At 42.6% G+C, this 14636-nt stretch overlaps 1 protein-coding gene across 1 annotated transcript; it reads right to left on the bottom strand.

The window, feature by feature from the left end:
* Window positions 1-1976: 1976 nt before the first annotated feature.
* Window positions 1977-13108, bottom strand: LOC311149193 (tripartite motif-containing protein 16-like). Its single transcript, XM_084186277.1, has 6 exons — window positions 12475-13108; window positions 11957-12052; window positions 3287-3520; window positions 3025-3184; window positions 2840-2899; window positions 1977-2632 (listed from the first exon to the last, which is right to left on the bottom strand). The coding sequence occupies exons 1-6, from the start codon at window positions 13069-13071 to the stop codon at window positions 2121-2123; spliced, it is 1659 nt and encodes a 552-aa protein (XP_084042403.1). The 5' UTR covers window positions 13072-13108; the 3' UTR covers window positions 1977-2120.
* Window positions 13109-14636: the final 1528 nt, after the last annotated feature.

Genomic DNA, 14636 nt, shown 5'->3' with positions numbered 1-14636 from the left:
TTCACCTTAGGTTTTTACTCCTCACTTTCCCTTTCAGGTCTATAGGGTTTTGTTCCCCCCTGCTGGAGACTGGAGCACAAGGCAGTCCCTGGCTTTCTTTGGGCAGCTGGAGGATGAGGCCCTCCTCACCTGTTGTGACGGGTCCACAAATATCCCCTGGTGAAGGCAGGGTCCTATCTCATCCAACGCTTCAATGACTCTTATGGGAGGCAGTGAGCATTTCCCATGTTAAGCTATGGAATTAATTGTACAGCATTGGATTGGTGTTAGCATGGGGTAGAGGGAGTTTACATAAACCAGTCATTTCCTATTAAATCCATGAAGGGAAGTGGACAAGTTCAAACTTAGAAAGGAGATAATAGTTACACACCCCATGTGACCTGATAACTACAGGAATGGAACCATATTGAGGTTGGCTGCTTTCTATACGGTTTGATGGGAGAGAGAGAGAGAGGAGAGAGAGAGAGAGAGAGAGAGAGAGAGAGAGAGAGAGAGAGAGAGAGAGAGAGAGAGAGAGAGAGAGAGAGAGAGAGAGAGAGAGAGAGAGAGAGAGAGAGAGAGAGAGAGAGGACATCAGGTAAAGTTCTGGAGATGAGGGAATATGTGTGCAGAAAGAAACCCTACAGTATGGTTAACCACAGTTAGGCCCAGTATGGACTATCAATACAAGTGACCATTTAGAATGTAACCCAGTTCAATGGGTCTTAACAGAACTGGGGGATGTCAGCCATGAAGTTGTCTAAACACAACTGGAATATAATTTGTTTGTGATTCATTGTTAATGGGTTTTCCATTAGGAACAGAGTGGGAAAACCTAACACAACAACACACATAACACACAACCAATAAAAACACAAAGGGGGAGGAAACCACTAAAGTCATTACCATATTGTCATTTTCTAATGACAGGGAGAAAACATGTAAAATCTAGAAGACTACTTTAGATCTGGTCAGAAGAAGCCTAGTGCACTATGCAGGGAACAGGGAGAGATTTGGGACAGAGACAGTAACTCCTGGATGGAAATCTTCATTCTAATGACAGTGAGCAAATCTCCAATCTCCACCCTATTCCCTATGTAGTGCACTACTTTAGATCTGGTCAGAAGTAGCCTAGTGCACTACGTAGGGAACATGGTGTCATTTGGGCCAGAGTCAGTAACTCCCCTGGGTATGAATTCTCTCTCTATCTTATCTGTCTTCTATATTATGTTCTCCTCTCCTCCTCTCTTCTCTCCTCTATTCACTCTATTCTATCATCCACACCAAATGCCAGCTTCAACACAATCCATTTACAAGTTAAAGACACACCTTGGAATAAATAGCAAAGGAAAACTACTACTAGATGTATTTTTTATTTCCCATCACCATGAATCATATTTAATAACTGAACAGTAGCAGACCTAACTTCATCTGTTCCTTACTCTGGGTAGTGGATTAAAAAGACCATCAATCTCCAATGATATTAAAGTACAATTCTGAACATTACTGATATACTGAGTGGCAAGTCAAGATATCTGCTGTATTTATTTTTTGGTTAATAGCACCACCTGCTGGACAGGTTTAATGTTGCTTGACTGAGCAGTATGGGAGAAAAAAAGATGCCAAACTTAGGGCCGGTTTCCCGGACATCTCCATTGAACGTGCTTTTTAGTCTAGGACTAGGCTTCATCTGTGTCCGGGAAACCGGCCCATATAGTTCAATTAGCAAGTAAGTAACACTACATGTTCCATGATACTGAGGAAAATGACATTGAGACAGAGAACCAATTGAGAAAACATTTCAATGGTTCTGAATGACAACCAACATACATTAACAGCAAACATCATGATTAATGTAAATGTAGCCAATTAAAACATTGCATTTGATAAAAATACTTTAAGTTTTAATTAAACTCTGAAGATTGAATCAGTCAGACAAAAATGATTGTACAGAAAAACAGAGTATTATATCTGAGGACCATCACCACCTGCATGACTAGTATCTATGTGGACCCTACTACAGTTTAACCAGCTCAGCTATAGACTACTCCAGCATGACTAGTATCTATGTGGACCCTACTACAGTTTAACCAGCTCAGCTATAGACTACACCAGCATGACTAGTATCTATGTGGACCCTACTACAGTTTAACCAGCTCAGCAGTACCATAGAGATAAAACCCAGGATAGAGGGGCTGAGTGAATGTGGTCTGGACTCTGTGGAGGAGGGTCATTGTGTCAGAGACACTGTAGAAGGACAGAGTACCTGCCTTGTGATCCAGGTCCACTCCTATTCTGGAGGACTGAGGGCCTGATAGTTTAGTCCCAACATTATTGTGTCTGAAACAATAACCATCACTATAACACTGAAAACTCCAGGACTTGTTATTCTCTCCAAATCCACCATCTGTCCCTGTTCTGCTGATGTCTTTATATGAGACTGCTGTAACAACACACTCCCCACTCCACTCCACCTCCCAGTAACAGCGTCCAGACAGACCCTCTCTACACAGAACCATCAAGTAGTTTGTGAATCTGTCTGGATGGTGAGGATATGGTTGGTCTTGGCCTGTATAGGTCACCTTTCTGTTCCCTTCAGACAGAGACAGGTGTTTGTGTGCTGTGTTTGGGTCCAGTGTGAGCTGACAGGAATCTGGGAGAAGAGCAGAGACCAATTAGGGGAGTTAGAACAATAAGTTAAGTCAGATACTTTATCTACCCTGTCAAATCAGAGAAATATGAGGAGTCAGATAGATACCCAGTCTTTGATTAGATCTACTATTGCTATATATTTCTAGAGGGATTGTTAGGAGTGTCAGTAAAAAGAGACTGTTAGTTACTTCAGAATAAAGAGACTCACATTGTAAGAACTGTTCTCTGGTCTTCGGCTCTGGAGGCAGTACAACCTCCACTATATTCACTACAGACACACAAACACATTCACAGAGAGAGGGAATGTTATCATCACACCATATTCCACATGTATATGACTAGTAGGGAACTTTCAATGGTCTAAAGTTGATGTTCTTATTATTTTCAACACACCTGTAGAGGAGATCTTGGTCCATTCTCCTTTAAGGACGTCTTCTAGTTTCTCTCTCACTTCAGACACAGTCTTACTCACATCTCCAAAGTACTGAAGAGGACGGACAACGATGCTGGGTAAGTCTGAAGATACACTGGTACTGGAGAGAGACTGATAACTCTGGAGAGAGAGAGAGCGAGAGAGAGAGAACATAACCAAATGATTGAGAGTTTCACATTGAGTTTTAGTTTCATATCACATGTATCAAGGCAGTTTAGTTACCTGGAGGAAATGGATGTGATCCTCTGTGTGTGAGAGCTGCTCCAGCTCAGTGCTTCTCTTCCTCAGCTCAGCTATCTCCTGCTCCAGTTGCTCCAGGAGTCCTTCAGCTTGACTCACTTGAGCCTTCTCTTGGGCACTGATCAGCTCCTTCACCTCAGAGCGCCTTCTCTCAATGGAGCGGATCAGCTCAGTAAAGATCTTATCACTGTTCTCCACTGCTGCCTGTGCAGAGCGCTGTTAAGAGAGAGAGAGAGAGAGAGAGAGAGAGAGAGAGAGAGAGAGAGAGAGAGAGAGAGAGAGAGAGAGAGACTGACTTGTCTTACTTTAATGAGCCATCCTCATTACACTAACATCCCCCCCTCCTAAAAACACATTGCATGCCACCACAACCTCTACACAATCACATTATCCAGTACCCAACACCACAGTACAATACACCATCCAGCACCACATTCCAACCGTCCATCCAACCCCTCCTCTCCAGCCGTACAGACAGCCCCCCTGAGCCCCCATACCTCCTGAAACATCTCCACACTGTTGATCATTTTGTACAACTCAAACTCAACCCTAAGGCGTCAACAGTAATGGCATTACCCTGGCAACACAGAAAAAACATGATGAACAGTCTGTCATTGCAGAAAACGGACACCCCTCCCCAACTCCCAGGTCAACCCGAGCCAACCAGCTATTGGTGTCCAGGGCTCCATGTAATACCCTCCACTGGAGGACCCCTGACCTTTCCAGCACTGGGAGCTTATAGAGCACCCTCCACCTATACCCTGCCATGCTCTCAGCCCCCACAACCCCCTGCCACTGATGCCCCTTGTCATGTGAATTTCTATCTCTAATTCAACCTAAGCTTGAATCATTACCAGAGGGTGTAAGGCTCTGGTTTTAATCATCAATGATTCAAGGTCCACAACCCACAAGTCTTATCTGTATTTTTATTGATGGAGAGAGCTCTTCCGCCAATGACACAAACAGACGATTTTATACCTCCTGAACTTGACTCCTCCCACCTTTAGGTGACTTTTCTAAACAGTTTCTGCCTTCCCCCTTGAATGGTTAGTACCGCCCCCTCTGTTAGTGGGTTGACACTACATGATAATTCTAACATTTATACTGTGTTTGGGGTGAAATCCTTTAGTCATTATTCTTAAAATCCAAATTAATCTAACAATCCACCCCTTTGACTAAATATTCCCACATTCAGGATAAATGTATTTTACAAGCATGATTAATCTCAGAGATCACATCAGAACTAATAAACATTTCATCCAATTGCGGTCTTTCAGGGTCCAAATTCTCGTCATCCACCAAGCCTGGAGGATCGTTTTTCACATTCCCCTGGTCAGAGTCCGGAGTCAGTCCATCTCTCATCATTGTTTAGATACTGCATTTCACCAACGCCTGACTCACCAATCCTCGGACACAGGGAACAAGACAACAACCACATAATACAAGAATACCCATACAAACACTGATCGCTCCTAAGATGGTGGCTGCTAGGGTTTTCCCTTTACCAAATATTTCATCAAACCATCTATCCACAATGTACTAACTTCTGAGTTCAGTTCATCCTTCACTTAGTGCAGTTAATTCTGTAAGAGCTCTGGTGACTGTCCCATCCCCATGTTGTTAGGGATAAATATGCAATAATGGCTCATCTTTCTATAGACACCGGCCCTTTCTGCCTGATCTAGAACCAACCTCTACTAAGTTATGAGCGGAATGGCGGATAATCGCTCTGAGATCCCCTTTACTGCATCTCTAGTCTGGTCAATAAATCGTTGTTGGTTGTAATAGATATAATTTATCCAATCCATATTTTTGTTTATTGTCACCCACCAGAAAAATGTTGTAGTAAAACTCTCTCATATTTGATTCATAGCTTTCTATTCATCTGGAACACCCCTGGGGATGCCTATACCATCTATCCAAATTTCCTTCCTGACTTATATTTCTTTTTCTCCTAATTATTCTTCCTGTCACTGGTCTTTGATGACCAATTCTTACAGGTTGGACCAACAATACTGGTGCACAAGTACCCACCCATCCCTCTGGTATTGTCTGCCGAATGCTCCCTTTGTTAGTGCATGCCCACCACACATCAGTCAGAGGGATGGTTAGGCTCCTAATTTGTTTTCCTCCCTTCCTTATCTAAATCAGTCACATTAATTATCTCCTTACAGCCATCAAAATCACCCAAGTTACGGGTGCCATTTCTATGTCTGTAACACTGGTATTCGCCAGGAGTTAAAGTGAATCTAGGTGGGCTGCCCCAGTATGTCAATTTTGCCAGCCCAATCCCTGTGCAATTTGGCTCTTTTTGATTGGACCCCAGGTCTAATACACAGGGAAACATTGCCTTTGGCATTGGGGCGGTCAACATTGTCGGTCGCCCAATGGAGCATGCATAACAATTGGTCTCCCCCAAGGCCCTAGCGGTGTATTTCATCCACTTTAACCAGAGATTCTCATCAGGGACCCCCTCCACTTCCCCATTGTTCCATTCTTGGAGGAGAAAATCTTTCATAGTGGACGGGTTAGTTGAATTGACTCTGTCATCCCTTGACTGATTTACTCGGTCTATTGCTGTTAGTGGATTAATGACAGTACCTGCTCCCTCTATATCTTTTGACTCCATCAAATGTAATCTTAGACAAGTATCCCGTCCGTATACGTCCGCGCAAGCCCAGTAAGTTCTTTTCATGTCCTCTTTAGTGACTTTTACTATCTTTACTACCATTTCCGTGGGGATGTCGTTATACCTTCTTATCCTCCATCTGGACGTCCAGCCCCCCCCCCCCCCCCGTCTCATCTCTCCGTCCCCCAGTATGTCTAAATACCTGAGCCCACGAACAATCTGCCGAGGGAGCTGAACATAAATACAACGGGATCTTATAATCCCCTGTTGCTTGCTTATCCGCTCTGATAAGATCCCTAATCCTAATTTTGAATATTACTCCCCACCCCTCTCTGACTCCTATTTTGTAGATCACTCGCCCTTGACGGTCAGTATGTCGGGTAACTTCCCTTTTATTTCTTAATAATGGTAAGGCCATAGCTTAATTGGTGCGAGGTGGTGGTGGATCTTGACATACCACGACTATTGCCGAGACTATGATGCAGCTCAGGGTCACCCATATTCCCAAACACCGCCAACCCTCTCCGTCCTTCTGCTCGGTACCACCCCATACTCACACCCTAGGAACACACTACAGTGATGATAGGTCTGGGTAGGAGATCTTCGTTGACAGAGGTGAACCCCGGACCCTGTAGCCCAGTTCTGCTCGTCAACTCTGCGTGTGCTAAGCGGTGCTTGTATGTGGTCTTACCTTCTTGCAGTGGGTAACATGGACCCAGGTTCCTCTCTCTGCTATTCTAATGGCCAAGGTGGTGACCAACATAACCTGATAGGGCCCTTCCCAACAGGCCTGCTTCCAGTTTTCCTTCTAGTGACTGGATGCTCACCAGTCACGTTGTTAGATAGTGGGTCACCTTCTCCTTTAGTTCACCTGTGGGGCACAAAAGCTCTGACATACGGGTGTGGTTAATAAATTATCTTCACACATGTTCAGATTAATCTAACAATTTCTGACTGCATTCTCTTTTTAGACTGTATCTAAAAAAATGTTTATTTATTTTTTAAAAGTATTTTGTCCTCTCCTTTGTATATTATTTAATCCTTCAATTAGCCTCTTCCCCCCTCTTGACACATAGTTCTGCTTATGTGTCAATTTTTACCACCTTCCTAAACATTCCCTTAGGTTATTTATCAACCAATTGCCATGCCTTTCATTTTTGAGATTGTCTTTTGCTTCTTTATTGCTCCTCCCACTTCCTTTGTCTTTATGGTGGCTAAATTCGACTTTCATTCAGTTCAGAATCAATTAGTAATCCAATCAAACAATCTTTTATCTTGTAAAAACACTCATGTTTAGTTCAACCTCTGTTCTACCCCGGCTCTCCCGGGCTTGACCTGAAGACTGATTGTTGGACATGACAAGTCCATATTTAGGTCACCTAAGTGTTCTGCCTAGCAACAAAGAATAAAAACCTCTATGTTCGTGATTAACCCAGTTATCTCTAATAGCCCACCAAAAAAAAACCATCATCTTTAAATCACGACCAATGTCATATCCCTCTTTGCTCTCTACCATTTGGGAAACATCCCTGATATATGTATGAAAAGCTAAGACTGTTTGGGAAGAGAGCAACAACATAAACTGTTCTTCCTCCTCAGAGTTCCAAATGATTTTACCATGGGCTGCTATTGCCTTCCCATAGATAAGATCACTTAATTTACCCGTATGCAGTACATAATGGAGTACCCAAGCTTTACAGCAGTCTATCCTTACCAAAAAGCTCATCATTCTTCATCTAATTTTTTTTTCTCTCTAGTCCTTATCTACCTGATCCTATTGCTAAATCAATGATCTAGGCAATAGTTGTCTCGCCTTAGATCCTCTGATTACTGCAGCTTATTCCATTAATTTAGTTTCAAATATCACCCAATAAACCGTTCCATCCCACAGCATAGTAAACACCACCTATGAACTGTTGAAAATCCCCCTAAATTCAACATAACAACCCTTTATAAACATCATGCTGGGTGTGTTTTTTATTTATTTGAAAAACCCAATTGAAAAACAACAACCAAAGATAGTTAGGCTCAACTTAATTTGGTAGCTCCCTCTCATGACCTAAATACTGCCCAACTTCACCACTGCTCCCCCTTGCCCTGAGCAACACTCCAATGAGATAAGCCAATCTCCTTCTCCTGGTTATACATTTTGTTAACCTTCAACTACCATCCGCAATCCAAAGATGGTAGTACACACAAAACATGATACAGATATCCCCAGTCCTAACTCATGAATAATGTTTGTATCAATCTAATTCCTTACAACTAATCCATAAAATCCCTCAAAATTCCTCGAGTATACAATGATTATTTAATTGATTACTCTAAATCTGCTACATGTGATCTCATTTCAAATGATCCATTATCAATTATTTGATCCACCCCCTAAAAAAATCTCTCTCCCCTTCTATTCTGGAGTTCTACCTCTACCAGCTATTTCCCCTAGTGGCCATTAAATACTCAGCTCCCGTATGTTATTTTTCTTACTCTATCCTGTCTACTATTCCGCTCATGATGGATTGCATATCTCTTGACCTCGGCTGACGAAGTAGTTCCCCATCCCACTAAAGTCCTCTTAATATTCCAGCTTATTTCTGGTCTCATTCCACTAAGGAATGCTATTTTTTAGCTGCTGATGGTACGGAGTATCATTTCCCTGTCACTGGGGAGGCTCAGGTATTTCACTTGGCTGATGGTCTCACTGTCTTCCTGTTTACATTCATGTACTTTGGAGAAGTCAGCATGTCGATGGTAAGGTTCCCTTAAATTATTACACAACTCAGTTATTTTCCCAACATTTTGCCCATCATTTGCCCATGGTAGGACTGCTCCATTGACATCCCCTGAAACCCACTGCCCCCCCCCCCCCGAACAGCTGCCCAATCTTTCCCAAGTAGGGTTCTGACTGTCCTCTCAATTTCCCCTGTGTTTAGCTTAAAGCTGGCTGCTAAACTCTCCAAATTCCTCCTGAACCCCTCTGTTCCTGTCTTAGGGTGCACTACACCCTCTATAGCTCTCACTACATCTCGCTGTGTCCATGCCCTATATACATCCAGTGTGTCTGGTGCATGCTCCACCCCAGCCCTTGGTTTCGGCAAGGCTATCAAAGGGTACTGGTCATCCCCTTCCTCATCATCTAACCACTCTTTCTTCCCTGGCTTATTGTAGTTTTCTCATCTTTTTAACTCCCTGTTTTTAAACTCTCTGTGTTTACTCTCTCTAGCTTTTCCTGTTTCTTCCCTCTCTACCCTCCTATCATTACTGAATCAATGATAATACATTCACATTCTAGTCACCCAGCAGACGCTCCTATCCAGAGCGACCTACAGTTAGTGAATACATTTTATTTATTTATGTTTTACTGCCCCCCCCCCCCCCCCCCCCCCATAATAACATGAATACCTCCAATAGCAGGTCACTCCTATTAGATTTACCAGATGATAAACTATTCAATACAGACAGAGAATCTGAGTATACTATAATTCTGGGTCCTTGGATCCATCTGTGAAAAGCAGTAAAAAAGCATAAAAACTTCTACCAATGTAATTGTCAACCAGTTTCCCTATATCACTGACTTCTGAACAATCTTTCCTTTTCCCTACCAAGGTTAGATCAACAACAGCATCTGGGAGTAACCATGGAGGAACATCCCCTATCACCACAGAAGGGCCAACCTCCAACTCCCTCAAACCACTCTCATCAGCAAGCTTTCCAACTGTCCAACCAAAACCACTGCCTTGTCTACTAGTATATTCCCAACAGTCATCTAGAACAGTAGCAGTGGGATGCTCAACCTCACAGCCTTTCAACCCAATAAGATAATGACAATTTTTACGCTGTATATCCAAAGGCATCTCACCTGCCTCCACCAGTAAGGCACATACAGATGTTGATTTAAATGCACCAATACATATCCTTAAAGCTTTATACTGGATTCTGTCTTTGCCGCTGTTCCATAAACTATACACCCGAAATCAATTGTCGTCCTGATCAGAGCTCTATAAATATCCATCAACGATTGTCTGTCAGCACCCCATTCATAACCAGAGACCCACACAACCAACTACCGTGAAAGTGATGGAATGAGAGAGACAGAGACATAGTTACAACACTGTACATAGCCATAATATAACGGTTCTTCTTCTTTGGAGTTTAACGGCGGTTGGCATTCCAATATGTTGCATTACCGCCCCTACTGGACTATAATATCAATCCATTATACTTTGTAATAATACAAAAAACACCCTTCCAACTAACCCTACACTCATTAAATACCCACTACCCCATTCCACTATTTTGACCCTATCTGCTCCTGCACCATGCCAACGGCCTGGGAGGACGGGACACCACCCCTCAACACACCCTGTAACTCTTCTGAAGTCAAATCTCGTATGCCCAAATACTTCTCTGCAGCTGCCACCACAACATCTATTTTCTGTGATATACATTCCATTTCTGCAGTACAGTTAATAAACATTGCTATGAATGGTAAGAAGCTAACTTTACTGAAGCATATATCACTCGTTGGCCTATCCCTCTGTGCTGGCACAGATCTACTACTCACAGGGATCTTCTCAGGATCTCTCACCCTTGACACATCCTCCTCTACTTTCTTCACTGTCTCAGCATACGACACCTTCTGCACTACTCTGACTCAAGCCACCTCAACCTACCTCTCTCGCACTGGACACTTCAGAACCCCAGCAACATGGGCATCCCAACAGTTGACACACAACTTTATCCACCGAAACTACACAATCCTCTATCCCATGCCCTCCAGCACACTTCCCACATCTTGGAATCTCCCTCCTACAAACTGCTGCAACATGACCATAAACGTTGCACCTGAATCATTGCAGTGGATTCGCCACAAAAGCTCTAACAGGATAACTGATATATCCTAACATGACTTTATCGGGTAAAGACCCAAAACTCAAAAGGACTGACAGTGACTCCTCTGTTTCACCACGCTCACCACCAGGTCTGCGTCACACCAATGGCGGGCATCACAAACACCAGGAATCTTCAACTTGAATTGCTCCACCTCCACACTTAACGCTACCCCAGAAATCACTCCTTTCAATGGTGCCCTGTTCCTAAGAGCAAAGCAAGAAACAGATCTTGACCGAAGTTGCGTGACACGGAGCGCCCACTCCCTCTGGTCAGAAGAAACACAAACAAATATCACAAGTCCACTACAGGTTACCTTCACTGATTCAACTGCACGCAACTCCTTTCCCACCAACCTTAAACCACAAATGGATCTACCAAAAGGTATGGATCCACTTTCTCCAAAAATGTAACTCCTACTGCACCAGATTCTTCTTTATCATGTCCATTGATACCAGGCTCTGGTTCTGAGCTCATCACCACACCTTCTAACTCACTTAACTCTCCCTCATTCATTTCCATTTCACCTCCAGAACTCAGTCTGGCGAATTGCTCACTCTGTTTTCACTTGAAATATAACATGTGAAATGTCTCTATTCCTTTGAACATTTTGTGAGTGTAATGTTTACTGTTCATTTCTGACTGTTTATTTCACTTTTGTTTATTATCTATTTCTCTTGCTTTGGCAATGTAAACATATGTTTCCCATGCCAATAAAGCCCTTTTGAATTTAATTGAATTTAGAGCTCCATGTATGAAAAAAAAAAAAAGTAAGTCGCTTTGGATAAGAGTGTCTGATAAATGACTAAAATGTAAACAAAAAATTATGTATAGGGGACATGAGTCGGTCACGGTTACTCAAGGTTATGTGATGATGTAGCCCCGCCTGCGACTTCAAAATATTAGTGTTGGCCCACGGCCCAATAGGGAATGGTCAAGATGTTGGTTTCTCCCATGGTAGACCTGGGTTCATATTCCGCTGGTTACATTAAGTAGTCTATTCTCTGAAAGGGGTCGAGACAGCCTGTTCCCAACAGTGGGCTCAGTGGGATTGGAGACGGGCCCCTCTCCCTCTCTCTCTGACTGGAGGAGAGAAGTGAAATGATGCCTCTCCTCTGGTCAACAATACTCACCTTGAGAGACTCCACAGCCTGTTGGAGCTCCTTCAGCTCCTTCTCTCTCTCCTGGAATCTCTGCTGGACCTTCTGCTGACTCATCCCCAGCTGCCTCTGTGGAGAATCACTCTTCAATGAGCTATCAAGCTTTATTTGTCCACTAGATCAATTGTATAGTAATGTGACATAGGGCACATAGGGAGAAAGGTCTAAAATCTTGAGGAAGTCCCTTTCCAATATTATATATTTTTATGTTGCTATGTGAATGATTATAGTTATGGTAGACGTACATCTATCAAGGGGTTGAGACTTTACTTTGGACTCATAAAATGGCATTCAGAATGATAATAAGGTTTGATTTTAGATAATGGTGATAGATTTAGAGCAAACTCAATATACTCAAGGTTTGTGTTCATATTTGTTCTGCTGAGGATCAATTTGATTTGAATTCTCTCATATTGAAACAGCCTTAGTTCCTACTGTATCTTTAAGTCTTTGTTTATCAGAAAGTCACCAACAAGTAGTTCTGGTCTTACCTGTTTCTCAGACCTCTCTGCTGCAGCTGACACTGTATCATGGCCTTTATGTTTATCCATTGTACACAGCAGACAGATAGACTGTTGATCGGTACGACAGTAAACCTCCAGCAGTTTGTCATGATCAGAGCAGACCTTCTCCTGTAGTTGTGTGGTGGCTCTGACCAGCTTGTGCTTCTTGAAAGCAGGAAATTCATAGCGAGGTTGGAGGTGAGTCTCACAGTAAGAGGCCAGACATGCCAGACAAGACATGAGGGCTTTCTGCTTTCTGGTCCCAGTGCAGAAATCACACGTCACATCTCCAGGTCCAGCATAGCACAGAGCAGGAGGGGGAGCAGCCTGGAGTCCTGTCTTCTTCAGTTTCTCCACCACTTCAGCCAACATGTTATTTTTCCTCAGATTAGGCCTTGGAGTGAAGGTCTGTCTGCACTGAGGACAGCTATAGACCCCTTTCAGAACATCCTGATCCCAGCAGCCCTCAATACAGCGCCTACAGTAACTGTGTCCACAGGCAGTAGTGACCGGCTCCTTCAGTAGATCCAGACAGACAGAACAACAGAACTGGTCCTGGTCCAGCAGAACACCCTGATGAGCCATTTGGACGGCTGTTCACTCTCACACAGACAGATGACACAGAGACTCAGATCAGTTTTGTTTCCACAGAAGAGAGTTTGTGGAGAGGGATGGACTTCCTGGTTGTGCAAGAGGGGTGGGGTTAGAAGGAGGGAGGGAGGGAGGGAGGGAGAGGTTTGAGGAATGGAAGAAGAGAGAGAGGGACGGCATGCAACAGCAAGAGAGAGACAAATAGTTTTGTTCCTGTGGTGAATTATTATTAATAAATTGTAAAGTATAATGGACTATGAGGTAGAACTGGGTTAATCAAGAGCATAAAGTTAGAATTCTTTGTTACTGGGCCAGGAATTGTATTGGGTCATTTAAGTTCACTGTGTGGGTGAGTAGAGCGGGAATCTGCCCTAGGGTCAGAGTGCTTGCTCTTACTTAAATCCATGGCTGTCTTATCTGATGAGAGACTGAAACTAGCTTGGGGCCATTTGTTTTTGTCTTCAAACACAGTGAAAAGAGCCAGGGTTGAACAGAGTTTAAACTAAACATGAGTGTTTTTGTAAGATAAGGATTGATTGATTGTAGTACTCTGAATTTAATGAAAGTTGAGTTTAGCCGCTCTCAGAGACAAAGGAAGTGGGCGGAGCAATAAAATAGCGGGAAAACTGAAGAGGACTATATAAGATGGAGGGAGACCGTAAGAACGGTGTGCCAATCTGCAGACTGGTATCGGCTTTGTTGAAATCTTGAATAAAGTCATTTCTTGATGCAACAAAAACTCTGTAAGACCTTATTTGTAATAAAGTATAGTGGTTATTTTCCACAACATTCCTAGGTTAGAGCCCTTAACATGGAACAAATGAAATAATGAATCATAAAATGCGAGTTGTTAGAATATATAAAGGATAACAGTTTCTATGAACTACATATGTGTAATTATTTTAATGACCTTTATAATGCCTTATAATACACTTACTTGTTTAAATTAAGCAATAAGGCCTGAGGAGGTGTTGTATATAGCCAATTTACAGTACCACAGCTAAGAGCTGTTCTTAGGCACAATGCAACGCGGATTGAGAATTATGGAACACTTTCAAAAATCAAATCACATTTTATTGGTCGCATACACATATTTAGCAGATGTTATTGCGGGTGTAGCGAAATGCTTGTGTTCCTGGCTCCAACAGTGCAATAATAACTTACAATACACAACAATACACACTAATCTAAAAAGAAAAGGAATGGAATTAAGAAATTTAAAAAGATTGGGACGAGCAATGTTAGAGTCCGGAGTGTGTGGTGTATATATACACTGCTCAAAAAAATAAAGGGAACACTAAAATAACACATCCTAGATCTGAATGAATGAAATAATCTTATTAAATACTTTTTTCTTTACATAGTTGAATGTGCTGACAACAAAATCACACAAAAATGATCAATGAAAATCAAATTTATCAACCCATGGAGGTCTGGATTTGGAGTCACCCTCAAAATTAAAGTGGATAACCTCACTACAGGATGATCCAACTTTGATGTAATGTCCTTAAAACAAGTCAAAATGAGGCTCAGTAGTGTGTGTGGCCTCCACGTGCCTG

The sequence above is a fragment of the Coregonus lavaretus genome (genome assembly GCF_964263955.1).
Source record: "Coregonus lavaretus genome assembly, chromosome: 21".
Classification (NCBI taxonomy): Eukaryota; Metazoa; Chordata; class Actinopteri; order Salmoniformes; family Salmonidae; genus Coregonus; species Coregonus lavaretus.
Note: the sequence above shows the minus strand (reverse complement) of the source record. Positions and strands in the feature narration are given on the sequence as shown.

Excerpts from the sequence above, each read along its gene's own strand:
- LOC311149193 (XM_084186277.1), bottom strand. The coding sequence starts at position 13,071 with ATGGCTCATCAGGGTGTTCTGCTGGACCAGGACCAGTTCTGTTGTTCT. Across the intron at positions 12,053-12,474 it reads CAGAGAGGTCTGAGAAACAG|AGGCAGCTGGGGATGAGTCA; the intron begins GTAAGACCAGAA and ends GATTCTCCACAG. Across the intron at positions 3,521-11,956 it reads AGGCTGTGGAGTCTCTCAAG|CGCTCTGCACAGGCAGCAGT; the intron begins GTGAGTATTGTT and ends CTCTCTTAACAG.